General features: G+C 35.8%; 3 protein-coding genes across 3 annotated transcripts; all 3 read right to left on the reverse strand.

Moving 5' to 3' along the window:
- Positions 1–223: 223 nt before the first annotated feature.
- On the reverse strand, positions 224–2,125 carry LOC137741374 (uncharacterized protein At3g17950-like). The gene is made up of 3 exons (XM_068481092.1): positions 1,990–2,125; positions 1,587–1,736; positions 224–1,144 (listed from the first exon to the last, which is right to left on the reverse strand). The coding sequence occupies exons 1-3, from the start codon at positions 2,008–2,010 to the stop codon at positions 668–670; spliced, it is 648 nt and encodes a 215-aa protein (XP_068337193.1). The 5' UTR covers positions 2,011–2,125; the 3' UTR covers positions 224–667.
- A 2,641-nt stretch (positions 2,126–4,766) lies between these two features.
- LOC137743112 (secreted RxLR effector protein 161-like) lies at positions 4,767–5,189 on the reverse strand. The gene has a single exon (XM_068483018.1). It carries the CDS (start codon positions 5,187–5,189, stop codon positions 4,767–4,769), a length of 423 nt encoding a protein of 140 aa, XP_068339119.1.
- Positions 5,190–14,397: 9,208 nt separating this feature from the next.
- On the reverse strand, positions 14,398–15,951 carry LOC137743113 (uncharacterized). Its single transcript, XM_068483019.1, has 3 exons — positions 15,913–15,951; positions 15,505–15,579; positions 14,398–15,235 (listed from the first exon to the last, which is right to left on the reverse strand). Exons 1-3 carry the CDS (start codon positions 15,949–15,951, stop codon positions 14,615–14,617), a joined length of 735 nt encoding a protein of 244 aa, XP_068339120.1. The 3' UTR covers positions 14,398–14,614.
- Between the last annotated feature and the right edge of the window lie 7,369 nt (positions 15,952–23,320).

Here is a 23,320-nt window from a genome sequence, read left to right on the forward strand (position 1 = left end):
TTTTCTTGTAAGTTCTAGGAAAAATCCTATTTGGGGTTAAATTTAGGAAATGTTGAACAGTAGTAGACACAAATTTTCCTGTTCCCCTAGATATTTCCCAGCCATTTTAGTCAATTGATAGGACATAGTACCTAGGATACCATCACGGTTCGGCCCCATAAGTCTTTGTAATCATACTTTGGAACATAAATTGAAATGATGAACATTTGCTTTTGTAACTTACTTATCATTAAATGAGATTAATCAATCCAAAACACTAGCCAACTGGCGTGAAAAATAGCTTAATTTGCTCCATAAAGGTGAGACAGATACAGATTTCATGCATTTTCTTCTCCATACTAAAAAAAATGTTTGTGATTGTTCCCGAAGAAATGAAATAAAAGATACGGTGAAGCTAGGGTAGTTACCATACAAGGTATATCCAACGATTGATGCATAGGCAACATGATAGATCGATATGAGCACCCAATAATAGAACTTGGTTGTTGCCGATACTTTCTTCTCGGTTCCTTCTTCTCCTTCTTCCATAATTCGAGCTCGGATGCAATGGAATTGTCAATTGACCTCTTTATTTCTTCCAATAACATGAAATTCTGAATGAGACCCCGAAAAACGAAAGCAAAAGAAACTGAGACATTCGCATAATGCTAGGTCAATGAGAGAGTTGTCAACACATGCATGAAAACAGCATTGATTTTCTTTGGTCGACATGATCTGAACCAAACCGTGGACTAGATTGGGGAGGAGCAACTTGACCATCAACAAAGAGTGAGTTATTTGATTCTCTAGCAGGCTGATGATGCTCAGCTAGGGCAAGCTCGTCGTCTGGTCCGTAAATTGGAGGGTTTGTTCTGTAGTTTTCATTGGCCGCTTGTCTCTCAGCCGCAAGAAAGTGGCCGAGAGATGGCGGATGATTGCGCACGTTCTCATCATCTGTACTGTCTTTGGAGCATAAAGAGAGAAAACAGAGTCTGAATTTGGTGTTGTTGTTGTTGTTGTTGTTGTTGTTCGTCTTCCTGTCCTTGCCGGCCTGATGATCGGTTTTTCTTCCTCTTAGAGATCTTCTTGAGAGCTCTAGGATGTTATTGATTCCTATAAGGCTCCCGAGCGTAATGCTCCTATCATGGAAAAAAGACCCTGTGGACTGCAACCAACCAAGCACATTCTGAATTAACAATCATAGAAAATGTACAAAAACACTTAAACACTGTCGAAGATTATGGAAAACACGATTACAGATCGCAGACCTCCTTCAAATATTTTCTTCATATTTCATATTAAGATCAGGCAACAGCAAGTTACCAACACATGATGTCAGTTAGCAACACATATTGTTAATTAGTAACAGTAACAAATGTAAAATTAGGTCCACAGTGTCAGTATCATCTACAAAACTACAGTGAAAGCGTAGGAACCTCTAAATTTCGAGTCCAAAATTTTTCACAACCCGAAGTATATACCAATCACTTCTAAACCAAATACATACACATATAATATACAGACAGATACACACATGTCATATGTATGACTAGAAAATTCCAACAAAGCCCATCGAAGACAAAACTAGTCTGTAATATATCACTGACCTCTGTGTCCAGATCTGATGAGGAATCTGTGGAGGAAGTTGGAGAACCAGTGAGTAAAGTGTTAAAAGAAACCGACCCAGAAAATTCATGGTTTGAAGCAGCCAGCCCAACTCTCACATGCAATGGCTGCAGTCCCAGTGGCCACCCTTCCTGCCATCCACCAGTCATATCATCCCAATATTATCAATTATTCATAAGCCTCCAACAAATAATGACAAAAAATTAACATGACTGAACAATGTGGCAAGAAAAAAGTAGACCCACAAACCCAGAAAATTATAGGAAAAAAACAAGAAATAAATCAGACCCACCATAGAAATCTAGAGAGAGAGAAATGAGAGGTGGGTTTTGAGCTCAGAGGGGAAAATCCAAGGAGGAAGAGAGAGAGGAGACAAGGGAGTACCTGCTGTTGTTGCTGAGCCATTTGTCTGCAAAGGCCAAAGGAACTGTGTCACCTCCTCAGGTAAATGGAAGTGTCATTTCCTTAAATTTGCATTGCAGCTTTGCTTTTTCTGAGGTGAATTCTTGTTGGGGTGGTAATATTGGGTAACCCTATATAGAGGTCAGTTCTATGTACAGAAGATTAAGAACAACACCTGGAATGTAGAGAGAGAGAGAGAGAGAGAGAGTGGACTAATCATTTGTGAGCACTGTTTGTTTGCTTTTCTTGGGTCCTGACTCCTGTTGAGTGTTTGACTGGAAAGAGGAAACAGAATCATTTCGTACCCAAGAAAAATTAAAAACAAGAGCACAATTCCAAAAAATGGTTCAGAAGCTGCCCTCTGGAAATTATACATCGATATCACCCTTCCCCTACAAGTATAGATATTTATACTATAAACAGTTCCATTACCCAACTCTATCAATTGCTTGTACAAACTTGTAACGCAGGCGCATTATGTAATGCTAAATGCAGTCGCTTACGCTCAATCAGATGAATTTTAACTGTTTATATGGTACGTTGCATATTCATCAACAGTTGAAAATTACACATTTGCTAATGGGCAACAAACCTATAAACAATAACAAAATCTTCTTTAGAGTCTTTGCAAAGAAAACACACGAACACGACATGGATGAGAATGGTAAACCCAAGCACAACCCATTGAGTTTGAATCTGATACTTTTCACTTACAAATAGTAGTAGTTCGTTTTTCAAGATTCAGATTTTTTTTATTGTAGCCATGCAAGCTTTCAAAGTTCAGTGTATAATTAGATGAAATAATGCATTGTAGTTGGTCATAAAATAATTTCTCATCATTAAGATTGTAGAGATCAAATAGAGGGTATTAAATTAATTTGGAAAAAGGAAGACACTTTTGTTTTGTTGGATCATTGGATGGCAATATTAAGTAGTCACACTGCCAATGAGTAGTCCTTTTCTTTTGGTCCACAACGCCTTTTGTCGTGAGACTAAGCCCAATATTTTCCCAACAGGGCCCACAACAATATGACCTGGAGGAAGTAAATGACTTCTTGCTTTGCTCCACGGCGCCCTTTTGTTAAAAGTAATTTTTAGCGAATTCACAAAAAAACAGTGTTATTTACATATTAATTTTTACTTTTTACATAATTTTGTTAATTTCTTTATCATTGATCTTCTTCAATTCATCTGGTCCAACAACTGAAAATTAACAGGGTGTATGAAAAATAAAAATAAGTGTGTAGAACCCAAAAAATAGTTGCATGGTGTTACTGTTTTACTCAATTATAACATGTATCCTTGATTTCTATTAATATACCATAGAGGTGAAATATATCAAAATTGTCGTCGACTTATATCATACATGGAATGGTACAACACGTAACTTTTGTTTTCAGTAGTTTTTGTGACATTAACCTATATTTGTTATATCATTAATAGGAGCATAATCACAATATGACACTTGATTTCTCGTGTAAAGTGCGGGTGATTTACTGGACAAGGCTTTTTAAAAAGAGTTGGAACACCTGTTTAGTTTTCCTTCATCCTAAAAGTGAGAACTACAACTAACTAAGACAAGTATATTTTTTAAGGAAAAAAATTTTGAACTATGATATGAACTTACACACATTTCTTAATTTTTCATATAAACTAAGATTTTGTTGTAGGCCTATTTGATTAAACGATCTAGGGTTTAGAGAGAGAAAGAGGGGAGCTGGCCACAATAAGAGAGAAGAGAGATTGATTTAATTGTGAGGTGTGTATGATTCACCCCATTGTACCTTTATTTATAGTAGTAGGATAGGTAAAAATCTTTCCCTTTAGGATTACAACATTTAATAGGTAATCTAGTCCTAATAGGAATATAAGATACTTTCCCATATCTCCTAGGATTTACACAATCACATTCCTATTCTAACTATGACTGCAACACTCCCCCTTGAGTGTGTAAATACTCAACAAACCATGGCATCAAATCTTCAACAGATAAGGTAGAATAGTTGATGAAGTCATCGGCACAACGTGTGATCGCGAGTCTCAAATTTAAGTGAAGTATGCATTTGTAGTAAAACTCACAAAACCTCGCTATGGTAAAACCCAAGGCATGTGGAAAACCCATAGACTAATGAGAAAAGTGAGAAGTATGCATAATGTCTTTAAACAAATGTCAAACTGGACGAAGGTAAAGAACTCAACGGAGCATGATTATCCTAGGATGGGTGCCTCATTAAAACCTCGTTAGGTAGCAAAAACCCAGTGGGAAAAATGCTCCTAATCGTAGGAAAAAGAGTACATTAAGATCATGTGAGTATGCTTCTAGATACTCCCCCTAAGTTAGACATAACTTCTAAATAAGAGAACTACAAGCGATTCAACTTAGATAATTTATGCATACCAATTCCTTGGACAAGCTTATGAAAAGTATACTTGGGCAACGACTTGGTGAATAGATCAGCCAGGTTGTCCTAGGAATGGATTTGCTTGACTTCAATGTTTTAATGCTGTTGTTGCTGGTGTAAGTAAAGGAACTTCGGCGCTATGTGTTTGGTGTTGTCTCCCTTGATGTATCCCTTCTTCAGCTGCTCAATACATGCTGCATTGTCTTCAACGATCGTCGTACTAAGGTCAACGACTGATGTAAGACCACTAGTGCTTCGAATGTGTCCCATAACTTCTCTCAGCCAAAAACACTCACGCGATGCTTCATGTAGGGCGAGAATCTCAACATGGTTAGACGAAGTTGCAACTAGCGTTTGCTAGGTAAACCTCCAAGATATAGCGGTGTCTCCAACAGTAAAGACATAACCTATTTGAGAATGTGCTCTATGTGGATCAGACATATATCCAGCATATGAGTAACCAACAAGGCGAGAATCAATTCGAGTACCATAAAAGGCGGCAACATTTGGAGATTCACGGTTGTAGGACAAGCCCAAATCTGTTGTACCTTTGAGGTAGCGGAAAATGTCCTTAACACCATTCCAGTGCCTGCGTGTGGGCGCATTACTGTATCTAGCCAATAGATTCACAACGAAGGAGATGTTAAGTTTAGTGCACTGAGCCAAGTACAATAAAGCTCCAATGGCATTTAGGTAAGGAACTTCGGGTTCCAAAATCTCTTCCTCATCCTCCTTTGGACGGAAGGGATCTCGTTGAGCATCTAGAGTCTGAACGATCATGGATGTACTTGAAGGTTTCGTTTTATCCTCATTTAAATGACACAACACATTTTGGGTGTAGTTCGATTGATGTACTAGGATTCCATCCGAACAATGCTCAATCTCCAGCCTAAGGCAATATTAAGTTTTCCCAAGATCCTTCATCTTAAATTCCGATTTCAAGTGTGTAGCAATTTCCTCAAGCTCTATGGGAGTCCCAATGAGATTCATGTCATCGACATAAACTGCAACGATTGCAAATCTGGAATGTGACTTCTTTATGAACACGCATTGACATAATTCGTTGTTCACATAACCCTGACTTGTCAAATATTAACTCAGATGGTTATACCACATCCGCCCAGATTGTTTCAATCCGTAGAGTAACCTCCTTGACCTAATTAAGAGAGTGTTCCGTGGTCTAGAATTATTTAAGCCAATCAATGGAAGTCATTCTGGAACTTTCATGTTTATTTCCGCATTTAGATCCCTATAGAGATGCGTGGTTACCACGTTCATAAGTTGCATATTTAGTTTTTTTTTGGAAACTACCGAACTAATTAGGTAGTGGAACGTTATAACGTCCATTAGGGGGGAATACGTCTCCTCATAATCAATCCCAGGGTGCTGAGAGAAGCCTTGTGCTACGATGCGTGCTTTCTATCGCACTATTTCATTCTTCTCATTACACTTCCTCACGAAAACCCACTTGTAGCCAATAGGCTTCACGCGTGGTGGTGTAGGAACTATAGGTCCAAGTACCTTATGTTTCGCGAACGAATCGAGTTGGACCTGGATTGCTTGTTTCCAGTTTAACCAATCAGTTATACATCGACATTCATCGACGGAACGTGGTTCAATGTCTCGCTAAGTATGATGTCAGCAGCTACTGAGTACGAGAATACATCATCGATGATCATCTCATTCCTATTCCAAACCTCATCCAATATTATGTAAAGGATCGAAATATCACGATTCTCAAGAGGCTGGTATGTTTCATCTGAAACATCATCGTAATCTAGAATAACCTCATGCATTGGAACAAATGAGTGAGCGATGGTCAAATTCAAACTAGGGTTACTAGTTGGGTTTCATCTGAAGCGTCATACTCGTATCCAGTGTCCAATTATAACGGTGAATGTGGTTGGGTAGCGGTGGGCCTTAGGCGGACCAACATAGCTACGTGCAATATTGCATAGCCCCAGGCAGACACCGGCAGTTTGGTTCTCATAACCAAAGTCTGAGCTATCAATTGAAGGCGCTTTATGAAGGCTTCTGCCAGGCCGTTTTGGGTGTGAACATGGGGCACATGATGTTCCACATCAATCCCTACTGACATGCAATAATCAGGGTGGTGAGCCTTTAGCTTAATGATTTGAGCTATGAGTTTAGAAAACACGACATTGCGTATGAACAACAAGAAAACATGTGACCATCGTGTCGATGCATCAACCAACACCATGAAGTATCTAAATGGTCCGCAGGTTGGTTAGATAGGTCCACAAATGTCCTCTTAAATCCTTTGAAGAAATTTAGGGGGGTCGTGAATAATTTTTGTATTATTAGGGTTGAGTATTCAACTTCCCTAAAGAACATGCTTTGCATGGCGAGAGTCCAACATAAGGATGTAACTTATGCCCGTGTGAAGATTTAAGGATATGGCGCATCATGTCACATCTAGGATGTTCCAAACGGTCATGCCAAAGCAACAAAGTGTCCTGAAACTCAGGCATAGGGCCGGCCACACTGTGGATTTCTATGCCGCGAATGGTTATGATGTACAACCCACTCGGCAAGCGTTTCAACTTCTCGTGAATATGCTTCTGGCCATATTCATATGAAGTGATACAAAGAATTCAGAACCATGATCTTCAGTGGTTTTAAGATGATATTGATTATCTCGAATATCTCTAAAACTTAGCAACGTTCTTCCAAAATGTGGAGAATATAATGCCTCCTTAATGGTCAGAATTGTACCATTGGACAACATGATACGTGTTTTTCCGTATCCTTCAATCAGGTTGGATGAGCGTGAGAGAGTTGTCAGATGAGCTTTCTTAGGTATAAAGTTAGTAAAATAGTGTTTTTCACGCAAGATGGTGTGCTTGGTTGCACTATCTGCTAGGCAACTAACTTCCCCACTAGACATACCTAGAAATAAATTGATTGAATTGGTCACATGCATAGATATAAGTCCATTCATTCAATTAAGCAATTCGAGAGAATAATATCCATTCAAATAACAATTCATAATTCAAAACAAACTAAAACCAAACAAATTATTCCAAATACTTAGGAAAATTGTTCAAAATTAAACCATAAACCTAGCAAAATAGGGGGTAGGGCCAGCCACTCCTAGTGGGTTCGGCTAGTAGGGGTAAACACCCTAAAAACATGTCTAATTTATTCATCTGTAGGTGTTGACGCCTCCTGAAAATCTGATATCTCCATTGATGTAGTTGCATATTCCGGATGATCCACATATGCAAAGTTAGACTCACAACAAGAATGATACTTGGCAATAGCCTCAGAGGAAGCTCGGTATACACGTGACCAATGATCCCTTGATCCACAGCAATAACACATGTCTAGTTCAGTAGAAGCGGGCTGAACTGGAACTTTTCCCTTGTTCTTGAAGTTTGGGGCCTTAGGGTCAAGTGGTGGACGCTGCTGGGTCACATTTTTTCCCTTAGGTGCGGCACTATGTTGACTTTGGGCCTATGGTTGGACTTTTTGCCTATTGCCACAGCCACGACGATTATTTCGTCGTTGATGGATGCTATAATAGGTCACATGCGCTTCAGGCGCGACGTTCGAGCCAATGGTCAAGCTTAATGATTCTTCATTAGAAGCTGGTTCTGCTTTTCAGCGAGAAGTAAAACAAAGATCAAATCTGAAAACTTGGTGAATTTCTGTGCCCTATATTGTTGCTGCAGGACAATATTAGTGGCATAGAAGGTCGAAAGGTCTTCTCAAGGAGATCTGATTCGATTAGTTCCACTTTGCAGAATTTCAACAAAGAACAGATTCTACAAACTTCAGAGTTGTATTCATTCACAGACTTAAAGTCCTGGAAGCAAAGATGCTGCCAGTCGTGTCTTGCTTTAGCCAAGTATATATCTTTTTGGTGATCGAAACGGTTAGCCAGAGCAAGCCAGAAGGTGTGTGGGTCCTCCTTAGTGAGATACTCAGTCTGCAATGCATCATGGATGTGTCTTCGAATAAAGATCATTGCAGTAGCCTTCTGAGCTTCATCAATAGGTTTGTCGGCGATAGGTGTCTCGATGGTGGCTCTAATGCTCTTTGCAGTTAAATGGAGCTTCATGTCTTGAACCCATTTTAGATAGTTTCTTCCTGAGACTTCTAGAGAGGAGAAATCGAGCTTGTTCAAGTTCGACATGTCCCTAAAACAGGGGGAAAAACGTGAGTAGTCATATGGTAAGCCATAGACATATATCGTAGAACATACAGGTTCTATTGACATGTATTGGTTTAATTTATGCATGAAAACTACAAGTTTTATGTGGTATGTTTTGAACGAAAACTTTGGGTTTCAAAGGCACTAAATTTGAAACTACAAGTTTAATTTAGTTTTATGAACAATTAGTTCATAATGAGAGGTTCCTGCAAGAAACACATAATGCAATATACTAATTTGAATATAGTGGATTTGAGGTTCTTCGGGAACTCAAGTGCGAGAGCTTCATTACTGTGAAAGTATGTGACGGTTCAAAGTATAAAAATAAATTATTGAATTGTTAATGTCCAAAAGTGATATTCGGGTCAATAATTTTGGATTCATTATCAGATTAATGGACTGCATATCACTTTTAATTAATTCAATAAATCGGGTCATACGGGGTCGATTGTAGAAGCTAGATAATATTAAAATAATATTATTGGATCGAAAATATAGCCCCAAAATAATTTGGGCTTGGTGTCGTGGGTAAGAGGCAAGGGTTGGGTGCCTTAAGTATGCGGCAAGGCCCAAAAAAAAGGACCTCGGGTCATGGCTGCAGGCCACGAGGTGGAAGAAATCCCCCAACCGTATATGGGTTTTCATTTAGGCTAAAGGAGGGTGCACAAGACAAGGCCCAGCAGGAGCTGGCTTTGTGGGTGATGCACGGGAGGACAAAAACCCAACCTTATGGGTAGGCATGTGGGTTCGAGTGAAGGCCTAGCCTAAAAAAAGCTGGTGTCATGGCTGCGAGCCAATGCAGCAGGATAGGCATGGGACTTTAGGTTCTGCCGAGGTGAGTGCCAGGCCGAGGCCTGGTGGCTGCTTCCATAGTGATGGTGCGGTGGTATGCCACACCATGTCCAATCCATTTTTTTTTTTTTTCAAAATTCCCTTAGGGTTTAGGAAAAACCCTAAATATGCTTCTAATTTATTTTGTATAGTTTGACTCACAAATTCCACATAACAATTTAATTGTGCGATGCATGAAACAAATATATATATATATTGACAAATATATAAACATATACCATATATATATATATATATATATATATATATATATATATATATATCGAAAGGAAAATATAAATATAGAGGGGTTCTTGTATCATGGGGAATGTTTTCATACTTCGTGAACATTTTAAATATCTTATTTTATTTTAAGCGTAGCTGATTAGCAGAAAACGAATAAGCCTTTGAATTTGGTGGATGATAGCCTCTTTCTACGATGCATCAATTCCTTAGCTTCTGGTAAGAGCGTGCTGATAACGTGTTGTAGGCATATTTGATTGAACGATCTAGGGTTTAGAGAGAGAGATGGGAGCCAGCCACAATAAGAGAGAAGAGAGATTGATTTAATTGTGAGGTGTGTATGATTCATACCATTGTGCCTTTATTTATAATAGTATGATAAGTAAAAACCTTTCCCTTTAGGATTACAATATTTAATAGGTAATCTAGTCCTAATAGGAATATAAGATACTTTCCCGTATCTCCTAAGATTTACATAATTACATTCCTATTCTAAATATGACTGCAACAGATTTATTATTATTATTATGTTTTAAATTTTTATTATTGCAAAATATTGAATTGCCTAAGAATTCTTTTCCATATATTTTTTTTCACAAGTAATCGTTGAGATTTAATTAAATCTCAAAGATTAACACGTGAATAAAATGTGCAGATTAACAAAACTCTTAAATTGCCTCTCAATTCTCATCTTTCCTTCAAGGGTTTCATTCATCTAAGGCCATACAACCCAAGCCCAATTTTAGTTGTTAATGGAACAGAAGTTGAGCCCAATTGCGGATAAGGTTTGGGCTTTGAAGTTTTAATAAGTAGAACTAAAATCAATGAGGGTAAAACATGGAAAAAGACCTGGGTTGATTGTTGAGACCATTTGTGATTCTCCCACATCATTTGTGTGAGGAAAGGTGAATACCCTTTTTATTTTTTTCTTTCTTTTTTTTTTTTTTTTTTTTTTTTTTTTTTTGCGAAGACCACGAAGTGTCCCCACACACGAAGGGTGGAACTGATCTCCACTCATGATTCGTCTTGCCTCTGGCCATAAAGTGCTTTCAGCTGGTTTGGAACCCCTGCCAGTAAGGCACCAGGAATCCACCAACTAAAGATGGCAATTTGCCAATCGCACCATACCGTGTGGTTAGGAAAGGTGAATACTTGATACATGCAGCTAGTAAGACACATTTAGGGTTGGAACTCCCATATATTCATCAAGCTTTATGCGAGTTTGGTCCTAGGCGGACAATTTCTTGCTGGGACCTGTGACAACCATTAAGTCAATCTACCTTACACAGCCATTAGAATTGTCAAACAGATACTAGCTAGGAGCTAAATCTTGCTGCGACAAAGATAATAGTGAAGCTTGGCCCGAAAACGGCAATGGATTGTGCTCGGGGAGAAGCTTTCTTCTTGTGTGAGAGAGAGAGAGAGTAATACTTAATGTCTTTGAATTATTTTTAGTTCAGTCTGAACACATATTAATCCATTATTAACAATATTGGGGTTGTCTTCGCTCTGCAATCAGAATCTTCTTGTAATTATTTCTATGTTATACTCCAAACCATCTCAAAGCGCTCAACATTGACTTAACTAGTTGATGATAAAGACGATTCTGTTTTAGTATTTCCTTCGTATTGTCCTTGTAATCAAGGAAAATAAATATTCAAGATGAGTTGTGAATCCATTTATTTGATACATATATGTAACTGACTAAACAATCTCTGATTTAAATGAATTCTGTAAAAGTGATTTTTTGGGAATGATCAAGAAAAAGAACGATTTCGATTATGAAATTTGTATAGTGAGAATATGTTAATAGCACGAGTTGGATCAGGTTTGCACCTCATAAGATGGATGCATGTATTATCCATTAATTAATATCATGTATAATTTCATGAGGAATAATAACCACACATTCTATTTCTCCTTCTACACACTTTTTTTTTTGTCATCGAATTGAAAATCAAACAAAGACAATGACGACCAAAATAAAACAAAGATGTGTGAAGGGAGAAAAATGGTGCGTGTTTTTTTTATTTTCTAGAGGGTTCTCCAATCATTGTGTCATTCACACTGCATTTATCGTTTGGCCTTACTGCCTAGCCAAGCTAACAGGCATTTTATCACGTTTATGGCATCATATTGCAATTGGGGCCACTGCATGCATGTTAGTGCTGTGTCATGTGCAGGAAAGAAACAGTCGACCGACTATGAAATTTGACATGTAGTGGTAGCTAGCTAACTAAAGCTTTCAATTTCTACTAGTATATATATATTCAGGTACCTCCTCCCACACCTTATAGTCAATCTGGGTCGTATAGAAGAAGACATATTTGCATGTTTATGTCATTGTGTTAATATCAGTTAGTTAACTTCGTCTTCATGGGAAAGTTCCTGTATTTTCCAACTTCCAAGAAAACAAATATAACATCGATATATGTACGTACTGACTTCCTTAACCCTGCTCACTATACATGAATGCACGACTGATATGTTTTAATTTTATATGAGGAAACAAAAAACAACAGAGAGGGATCAGAGAGAGAGAGAGAGAGAGCTCTCTCTGAAGGAAGTGATCAGAATGATATTGTAAAACAAAAATATATTGTAATCGTCAAAATTTATAGGCCAACGTTACTTGATAATGGTGAGGTTATAGAATGACATTGTTAATTACACGATCAATGTTGATTATTATACCCAAAAACGTCTATTACAATACTAAGATAATTTAAACAACATCTAGGTCTTAGAGTTAGGCGAAGTCTTAAGAGTACGTGGAGAAAATTAAGATACAATTGGTTAGATCCAGAGTTTAATTCCCTGTTAATATATAGAATGGAAACCCTCAACATAAATCACCTCAACTAGTACATTCTAAATCTTCCCCTTTTAAGAAGAATCAAGGATCTCCTGGCTGATCTTCTTGTTTCGAGGAACCGCCAGATCTCCCGGCTGATCTTCTTGTTTTGGAATGTAATGGTTGTTAACTGTTGGTGAGGGGAGGTCTCCCTCCTCTCCCAGTTTGCTTATGTTGTACTCAACCTTTTTTGTTCAAAGAAATTCTATATCGTCGCTTAAAAAAAAAAGAAAAAAAAAAAAAGAAGAATCAAGGATGACATGTCTCAACCTTATTAACGATAAGCAAGTTGGATTAGTTTACAGTTATTTCCAAATTCCAATAAACCTTCTACTTTGATTTAATATCTACCCAATCTGATCCAAAACCAACACAGTAAAAAAAGATGCATACTGATCGAACATTAATTCCTTGTTACCAGTACAATATAAAATCGGTTAAAAATGAGACCATAAACACAGAAAAACAGAGAGAAAGTAAAACTAGCTACCTAACTACCATTCTGCCCATTATCCTTTTGGGGCCTTGGGATGGAAATGGAAGAATTAGTTAGATGGAATTGATGGTTGGAGATATTGCATTTTTGAGAAGAGATTCTATCGGGATCTCTTCCATCAAGGTCACTGGATTAAGTGATTCAGGTTTTTGAAATTTCATCCAACAGTCAAAAATTACTATATCTTTTAAAGGGGTCAAAACAGATGGGTTGTTGGATGAAATTTCAAAAGTCCGAATCACTTGATCTGATGGCCTTGTTGGAACAGATCCAGAGAAGATATCTTCTCTGCATTTTGGATGCATGGTGCAATAATTTATATTAAAGTAATTAATTGCCAAGTAGAAGGAAGGATAATGTCACGACAAGAACAACTTATATGATATAAGATATAATTTGACATATTAATTATATTATTAACACAAAATATCACGATACCCTTGTTATGCAAGTGCTATTATAATGTTATGGTGAGAGCTGCAAAAGGGACCCCAACATTCATTGATAAAGAGAAGGTGCGCGTGGGGGCCAATAAAAGCCTCCTTGAAGTTAGAGAGAGATATAAAGTACTACCCTACCAGCTCTTTGATTATTATTTCTAGCTTTTATTAGATCATCTCTGTCATCTATGGAGGAATATACCACATGGGTTTGCTCACCCCGCCTCAACTGGTAATAAAACAATGCAGGCTCAGGCTAAGGATGTCTGCATCTGCTAGACAAAGTAAAGTCAATGCCTTCCAATCCTTTCTACAGAAATATGAGAGAGAGAGAGAGAGAGATCTATTCCACAGAAATATGAGAGAGAAAGAGAGATCCATTTTACAGAAATATGATAGAGAAAGAGAGATCCTTCTACAGAAATATGAGAGAGAGAGAGAAAGAGAGATCCATTCTACAGAAATATGAGAGAGAGAGAGAGAGATCTATTCCACAGAAATATGAGAGAGAAAGAGAGATCCATTCTACAGAAATATGATAGAGAAAGAGAGATCCTTCTACAGGAATATGAGAGAGAAAGAGAGATCCATTCTACAGAAATATGATAGAGAAAGAGAGATCCTTCTACAGGAATATGAGAGAGAAAGAGAGATCCATTCTACAGAAATATGATAGAGAAAGAGACATCCTTCTACAGAAATATGAGAGAGAGAGAGAGAGAGAGAGAGAGAGAGAGAGAGAGAGAGAGAGATTCTATGAACACTGAGATGCAAGCTATAGTACTGTAAAGACATATCATATGATCACCTCCATGACAAAGTACAAAAATAATATAAGGCCTTGATTCAAGGTAAGCATTATTGGAGGCTTAATAATGGAATCCTATGAAAACTTCATCCTTGATGAATTACAGAAGTTACACATGCATGATTTTTCAGATCTGGGGTTAAATTTCCCAATGTCCAAAAAAAGGAAAGAATATGATGTGAGATCAAGCGATAAACCTGAACTGCATATATGAAAATGGAGAAGAAAAAGTGCCGAGCTAGCACTGATGATCACAAATTCACTATATATCATCACAATGATATAGATAAGAATTACATGCCATTAAATTTGGCTTAAACATAAAATATAAAAATTACTTCACATGCATAGAGATCTCAGTTAGCTGATGTTATATGATCATCACTTGCTTGTACTCTAACTTTCTTCTTCATAATAATCTTACTACCAAGATCTGCAAGATCATCAACATGAGGAAACAACGATTCGATCTCATTAATCGAAAGATCAAGTAAAATTCTGGAGCCAATTATTGCTTTTCTCTTCTTTAGTGGTAGTGATTTGGGTTTTCTTGGTGCTGGTGGACATTGCAGACTTCCTGTGATTTTGTGATCCAAAGATGTTGGAGTCTTCAACCCATCTTCCACATCACCATCACCACCAATACCTTCTTGCTGGACTCTACAGAATTCTCCTGCTGACGGAAGTTTGACCTTCAACGACGAAACAAACATGTCGAAATTATCTTCTTGCTTCTCTTCAGAGATATGTAAGCCGTCATCTTCTCCTTTGTCTTCGTCTTCACAAAGCGCAATTTGGCACGCATGGTTATTAAAATTCAACGCGGGTCTCACTAAGAAATTGAATTCCATGGAATTAAGACCGTTACCACTACCATTTTTCTCAGAAACCAACATTTGAGAGAGAGAATTAGTACTAATTTTGGTCTCACCGCCCATGGATATTATTAATGGAATTGACTTGGAGAAGCTGTAGCTCTTGGCGTACATAAAGATTTAATTTCAGTAATGAATGAAATTAGGAATAAAGATGAAAATGAGATTTGGAATAAAGATGAAACAAAACAAAGGGGGGAAAGTACAGGAAAACAAAGATTTCTAAAGAGATTAATGAGCTCGAAAGCTGAATTAAAAGACAGTTGATTTTACAGATCAAATAGCTGCTTAAAAATATTATCACCACCAAACAACCATGTACCTTTTCTATCAGCTTCTTTGGATTTTAGCTCTCAAGATGTCAAACACACAGAAAGAGAGGAAGAGAGAGAGAGAGAGAGAGAGAGAAAGGATATCGAGAGAGAATTTTGGGAGTCTTTTAAAACCTACAATTCGGTGAAGGATCCAATGCAGCAAATATACACCTCTCTACTCTCTACTCTCTCTCTCTCTCTCTCTCTCTTATGTTGGGATAGAGTAGGGTCACTTTCTCTCAATAAGTCAAGAAAAGTTTATAGGTATGGAAAACACGATTTGTATGTATTTCACGCTATAATAATTCATAACATAATTGATATAATCTACTTCTAAAGAATATTAATGAAATATAATTTATGTATTATAATTTGAGTAAAATAATAATATTTTCCAAGTACACAGAATCTTTTGATTTGATTTTTTCAACGGGCTTTGATGCATCTAAGCATGTGGTTTACTACCAACAAACCCTGATCTGTTGATTCTGTTCCATGATCCATCTTAACGTGCATGGTCTAATTTTCTTGGCCTCTCTCGTTTTCTCACGGAAATCAGGAAGAATTTTTTTGTCGTATTGTGATTGTTTGTTTCGAATGCAAAAGGAACTTTTTCTGGGGTTTTCTTTTTCTAACCTAACATTCCCGAGAATATTTCTTTTTCTAGATGGATGCTTATTATGAAAGCCGGTTACTATTAAAATGTCCGGCCACAAGAATTACTACATTAATATGGCTCTGTCTGTACTCTATGTATGTCGTTTGAGGCTCAGTGTGTGTGTGTATATATATATTATATGTGTGTGTGTGTGTCTGTGTGTATGTGTGTGTGTATTTGTGTGTGTGTGTGTGTGTGTGTGTGTGTGTGTGTATTTGTGCGTGTGTGTGTATATCAATTGTTTTATTAGCTCCACCATGCACGTTGTACAGGTATTACTACCCATTTGAGTTTTCCATCGGGAATATGTTTTTGAACTTTAATCCTTGAAGAAGATTAAAATTTAATAAAAACTTGGTATTATATTGGATATTGATTTTAGTCTTTTAATATGTACTTAATTCAAATTCATATTATATTTCTCTTTTAATATTTAATCGATATCTTATTTAATGTCATTACATAAATTTTAAATTTACTATTATACACATTAATATTTTAATTCATTAATTTTATTTAAATTATATTTTACTAAACTAGTGTACCGAAATGTCTATACCTAAGTATATTGTAGTAAATTAGTGGCACATAAGAAAATATGCAAAAACATAAGTGTACCAAAAATTCTGTACCTAAATATATGATACTAAACTAGTGTACCGAAATGTCGGTACCTAAATATATTAAACTAAATTAGTGTACCGAAATGTCTGTACCTAAAAATATTATACTAACCTAGTGTACCAAAATATTCGTTCCTAAATATATTGTAATGAATTAATGGAACATAAAAAAATATGCAAAAAATATAAGTGTACTGAAAAATCTTTATGAAAATATTTTCTTATATAAGATACTTACCATAATGAGAATTAAAATTTATAATATTTTCTTAAAATTTAATTTATGATCACTAGGAAATTATCAATAACAAAGAGGGACATTGAATACATATGCTGGTAAATTTAATTTAATAGATTTGTAAGTGAGAAGTATTAGGTTCGATTCTAGTCAAAGACGAATTTGAACCATTGCTAGCCCATTGTGAGGCTAAGCCCATTCCCTTCTCCCTTAGTGTAGATTATATCATTTGTTCAAAAAAAAAAAGTCTAGGGACTAAAATCAAATTTTAATCTTGTATAAGACATTTTTCTATACTTCATCTTATTTAAGTATTAAAATCTAATTTTCTAATATATATATATATAAGTTAAATTTTAAAACTTATAAAATTATTTATTTTGGTTTTTGGTTTTGCCCATGAGCATGGGTGGAGCCATTAAGGGATCAAAGTGGTTCCGTGCCATCCTGACCATTGTGTAAGAAATTTCTAACGGCCTTAATCTTGCAGTTGTAGAACCGTGAGGCATGAGGAAGAAAATGAATTGTCATCGTGAAGAAGTTGAGTTGAACGACATCGTATCTAATAATTTTCTAACAGTTTTGTTTGTTTTGTCTTTGTGGATTAGTGAAACTCAAGGATGATATTTTAAAATCGACTTTATTTCTATAGCAACCTAATCAACTATTATTTGAAGCCCTCCTCTTTGGCCTACTTTTTTTTGTCGAACGATTCGAACCAGATTTATTTGTATTTTCATCCTATAATTTCAATTTTTTTAGTGGTTACCCTGCTCTCTACCTCTCACTTACTTGTATTATACACTTCTTTCTATTCTCTTTATTAAATTTAACAGGTCTTTCAATTTTTTGAAGATTAGTTCGATTGCTCATGCTATGAGTTCGAAATTTTTCTCAATACATATATGAAAGGCCCTTTCTCACAAAAAATTCTGGCTACACTGTTGCCTATGAGTGATCAACCAAATCATAGATTGCAGAGGTCATCTTATAGTAATCGACTAATCCTTTTGAAGTATCCTAAGATTCAGTAGATTGTGACAATTGGTGCCATATATGCAGGCATTTCGGAGCTTTGGAGATACTGCAACAGAGGTTTGGTAATGCATGCGTGGGTGCATGTGGACCATTTGATCTAACAAGTCTAACTAATGGCTAGCAGATCCTTTCGAATATGGTGAGTCCATCTCCGGGCTGAAATACCTGATGTGTCATATCCAATTTTTAGGTTTTAGTCTCAAATTAGTTAATCGATTCAAGTTTAGATTTTAAGTCTTAAATTTTGGATCACAACTCTAAAGGATTTTGAGTCACATAAAATTAATCATGACATAATTGTCTCTAAACGTCCATCCTTTAGTATTAGTTATATAGTAATAAATAATTTTTTTTCTATTTAGACAACCTCATTAACCCTTGTAATACACATATATGGTAGTCATATGATCAGTTTTGTTATAGAAATATTGTTGTAAACAAGAATTTGCACGCATCCTCTTTCAACTAAGTGTCATGCATTCAGAGTCTTGTGACCTGATAATTTAATTTGATTGTTATACGAAAGCGAAGGAACGACACATGTGTATATAGACATAACTAATTAAGGTACTATACCTTGCAACACATATTCATGAATTTTCTTGTCTTTGAGGTAAGTAAATTTCAAGTGAGTTTAAAGTGATTAATCCAAATTATACACTAACTAAAAATCAAATAAATCATCGCCAAAACTAGTGAGACCCCCTCCCAGCCCCCACCCACGACGTGGTGTTTTCACTCAGCTTCATGGGCCAATGACCACCATTAATATTGCAGCCACCAGCAGAGACATCCCGCTTATTTTGCATCAGAGAAGGCTGCCTTGGCTGCATTATATCCCTTGCTCGCCACGTGGGTCCCACCAACCAACTGCAGGCCATCTTCAACAATTCAACTGGTAGCGGTAGTTGACAGCTTGTGGTTGTGGAATGCATGGCATGGTGAAATGCATGGCATGCATGCGTGCGAACGTCGTTGTTTGCTTGCTAGGGCTTTGGATTCCTCATTCCATTGTCAAATTTGGATCCATTGATTTGCCGGCCCCTTCCTGGCAGATCCGATTCAGATCGATTTGGTAAAATTTATATTACTATTTGAAATCAAACTTTTTATTATTAAAACCCGAAGGAAAACATATGTGTCTGTTTCTCATGGGATTACCTGAGACGATAATTCAACGATATATACGTCTGCAAAGTAGGGGACCCCAATTGGATTGCTTGGGTTTCACCGCATCTTAAGACATGATAAAATAAATCCAAATTGTACCTAAAAATAATTAAGGGTCCCAATTTGAGAGCATGGCTCGTGGCTCATCTTGGAGATAGTGTTTAGCCCCAATTTGTCCAATTAATTACATTCTTTTGTAAGCATGATTTTTGGTAGTAAAATAGGTTTTTCAAGGGGTAAAGCGTCTTAATATCAAAAAGGTCATTGTTGAAGGAGATTTCTAGATATTAGTTGACATTTTAAACCATAAAAACAAAGTTTTATTGATGAGTTGAATCAATTATTCATGACATTTGTCACCCACTAAGATAAATTTCAGATATTACATTTCATTGTATTTACAAATCGTAAATATAATAACCTAGCAACAATTGAATTTGCTATGTTTGGACATAAATATGATCATATTCACAGTTGATAAATTTTTTATGATATTATTATATATATATGTGATTTAAAAATATGTCTAAAATCTTATTTGTAACTTGCTTCTTAAAAAGGAATAAATGCTCTCCTAAGATATCTGCTCATTTTTTGTTTTAGTCAAAGTCATCTATGATACTTTAAGGTTCCATTTACCAAGCCTCATGTTGTATCTTTGCTTCATTTTCAATTGTAAGTTAATAAGATAACAACACTTAATCGAATATGTTTGTTTCAATATGTAAGTCAAAATGATTGTTTATCTGAGACAGCTTACAAGAAAATATAAATTCGCATGAATCTTATAACCTAAGGGACATTTAAATATGGTCCGAAATAATTGTTCCACAAGTACAACATAAGCTTCTCATTTTTGTTTTCTTGAGTTTAGTTTCGTCTAAGTTAAAGACTCTTTTAAAAGTGAGACTCTTTATTAACTATCTAACACCTCGTATTTTTAGGATAATGTTATAATGTTGACACGAAAATTAACGTTAAATAGTGAGTGCTAGAAAGTCTGTGGAGAATTCCACTTTAAGAAAATCTCCATTTCTTATATATATATCTATTCTACTTTATTAAGTACATAATTATTATGTGATGGAAAGAATTGGCATGTTATGATAACGTGGGGTATTAAGCTAAAATATATATAAAAGTGAGTGTACACACACACTCTCATGGCACATAATTGCTTGTCATACTCATGCCTAATCATTTTGCTTCCCCCATGTCCCCATCTCTAACAATCATCTCTCCCGCTGTTTTTCAACCCTTTTTGCCTTTACTTTTCGTATATCTTACTTCATATGTTCACCCGCCATTTTTGGTCCCCACACTCAAAGTTTTTGGTTCCTATTTGAGGTAATTAAGGTGCCATTTGCCGTAGTGTTTGTAAGTGTATTTGTTTTCAACATAATGCCTATTCAGATGCGTGTTAGAGGATGTTGAGAGGTTAGTATTTCTTTAAAAATAGAGAATTAGGTGTGCGATTTCGTCAAACTATAAGAGCTTAAAATTTGTCGAATTAAATATTTATCACCATTTTTTTTTCATGTTTACATCTTTTTTTTTCAAGGTAAGATATGATGGGGCAAAATGTGGGTGGAGTTTAACGACAAGGATTGTCTGCCCTCCCACTTCCGGTGCCCTCCCGTGCTCTTCTGTTTGTGTGGTCACGGTTAAGCCACGTCAACATTTTATATTACTATTCATTTTTGTTTTATTATCTCTATAAAAAAAATAATATAAAATATTGACGTGGTTTAACTGTGATCACATAAAGCAAGAGGACACGGAAGGACACTGAAAGTGAGAGGGCAGACAATCCTTATCCGAAGTTTAATGTTTTTTAAGCTAGTTAGTTAGTACGTTAGTTAGTGAGGCTAAAACTTGGTTTTCTTTCAGCCAAAGCCTACCACTAGCAGCGCATTTATTGAAGTTGGCAGGCAGAAGGTTTTGAGGATGGGAGCCACATTGTACAACTTGTGTATGATATGTATTAAAACTAACCTAAATAATATATTAATTTAAAATCAATTAAATTTATAAGTGCACGAATTAATTGTAGTAAGATATACAAATACGAGGTCAATTTCATAAAAATTACTTTAGCACCAATTTAACCGACTAATCACACTTAACTTAATTAAACAAAGAAATGATAGATTAAAGTGAAGGATTGATTAAGACTAAAACTAACAATAAAACTAAAAAATACAAGTAAATAAAATAACATGTGTCAGAAGAATTTGAGAAACGATGAAGTCTAAGGTTATGAATTCGCCAATAACAATCTTATTTACTTTTCCTAAAGTGAACGACTATCCAATTATCATGCCAATATTAAAGTTTGTTCCTCCTAAGGTATGAATTAATATGTGGTCAGACATCAACTCGTGTATCTCTACATGATAACTATATCCTATTCATTAGGCATACAATTAAACATATAAAAGCTCATTAAGTGTAGAAGAACCATGTCAACCAAGTAGGACTAGCTTATTGGTCATGCTTACTAGTTTATCTAGTCTTCTTAATCTTAGTTCCAATAAACCTAATTAATTGCTTATCATCATAGGTTTATTCAAGTATATATGGATGTATAATTTCTAAAGGCGATCAATCATTAGATATTTGAACCTATAATAAAATAAGCACAAAGAATATAACATGGCATATAATCAAATAGCAATTAAAAATTACTTCGCAGATATTCACATATGGCTTCATCATAAACCTTATAAAATAACTTAGTTACATAAAAAGATAAAAATAAAGAAACATAAAACCTAAAATTCATGGCTAGTCACGTCCCTAAGTTCTTCTTTGCGAATTGCGGTGTATGATGATGGTATGGTATTATGGTCGTATGGGGGCGTGGTGATGTGGGGATTTGTAGAAAGAGCTTAAAGTGCCCTATTTATACTAGAAAACCCTAAAATGTTTGATAGAAACTCTCTTAAAATAGAACAAATTCCTAAACAATTATTGACCAAACTAGGGAAGAATCATTCTTGGCTTGAGAAACACATCATCTATCTTGCACACCAGTTTTGGGGTCATTCCAACATCTAGAAAATTCTGGAAAAATAGGAAAATCTTAGTTATATGTCTTAAGCTTTCCAAGCATATATCTCATGTTTTTAGGAAAAATCATAAAAGACTTCAAATCTTCATTCTCTCACAACTGTGCAGTTTTGACAAAAAATGTAACTCTCACGGGATTGATTTGTAAAAAATGGAACAATTGGCTTCATAAAACATTATGAAAGTTGGATACAATGATCTTCAGCCTCTTAGCTTTCTTGTTCAATTAGCCTTACATCAAAACTCCTTCAGGAAGTTAATTTATCATCAAAAGCATCCTAAGTACGTAGATTGGCTGAAATTGAGAAAAGAAAAATAACAAGGCTCTTTTAAACCAATTCCTTAACCAAACTTAAGGATTATTGACACAAATATTAGTGTTCCTTTCTCCAAGGCTAAATCACACTTTTGATCGGTGGATGGTTCATTTCAGCTAAATTTTGACATTATTCCTACAGTTTAATTAGTTTAATTGCAATCAAATCTTAACCTGCGAGGGAGAAGCATTCAGGAAGACTGATGGGGATGTCAGCCAACTAGTTTGAGATGCAACATGAGTAATGTCAATGACTTTGCTTGTGATCCATTCTCAGATGTAGTGGTAGTCAATATTGATGTGTACGGTTCTAGCATGGATAGGGTTAAAGTGCATAAGAGCAACTCCAGCGTTGGAGCCCTCCCCCCAGGCAATGCACTATTCAATCCACCTAATGAACAGTAACTGCCCTTAATGAACAGTAAATAGCTCTGGCAATAGAATTTGCATCTCTACCGTTACACTTCAATAGCCCTGGCAATAGGCAATAAAATATTAGTATTTTATTTATTTATAAAATAATACAAAATAATTTTAATTGTAATATCGGATAAGATTTTTAATCGTTCTCGTTGCGCCACGTGTCATTATCTGAAGTATTATTAAATAATACAAAATAATTTTATTTCTAATTTCGGATAAGATTTTTAATCGTTGTTGTTACGCCACTTGTCATAAAATCCGAAAAGACAATTATTGGAGATGGATTTCCGATAAATTTTTTAATCGTACTTGTTATGCCACGTGTCATTATCTGA

The sequence above is a fragment of the Pyrus communis genome, chromosome 8, assembly GCF_963583255.1.
Source record: "Pyrus communis chromosome 8, drPyrComm1.1, whole genome shotgun sequence".
Classification (NCBI taxonomy): Eukaryota; Viridiplantae; Streptophyta; class Magnoliopsida; order Rosales; family Rosaceae; genus Pyrus; species Pyrus communis.

Coding starts and splice junctions, on each gene's coding strand:
- LOC137743112 (XM_068483018.1), bottom strand. CDS start 5,189: ATGATCGTTCAGACTCTAGATGCTCAACGAGATCCCTTCCGTCCAAAG.
- LOC137741374 (XM_068481092.1), bottom strand. CDS start 2,010: ATGGCTCAGCAACAACAGCAG. Junction 1,737..1,989: donor TGGCTCAGCAACAACAGCAG/GTACTCCCTTGT, acceptor GGTGGATGGCAG/GAAGGGTGGCCACTGGGACT. Junction 1,145..1,586: donor CATCAGATCTGGACACAGAG/GTCAGTGATATA, acceptor GGTTGGTTGCAG/TCCACAGGGTCTTTTTTCCA.
- LOC137743113 (XM_068483019.1), bottom strand. CDS start 15,951: ATGGATCATGGAACAGAATCAACAGATCAGGGTTTGTTG. Junction 15,580..15,912: donor CAACAGATCAGGGTTTGTTG/GTAGTAAACCAC, acceptor ACCGAATTGTAG/GTTTTAAAAGACTCCCAAAA. Junction 15,236..15,504: donor CTCTCTCTTCCTCTCTTTCT/GTGTGTTTGACA, acceptor ATGTACGCCAAG/AGCTACAGCTTCTCCAAGTC.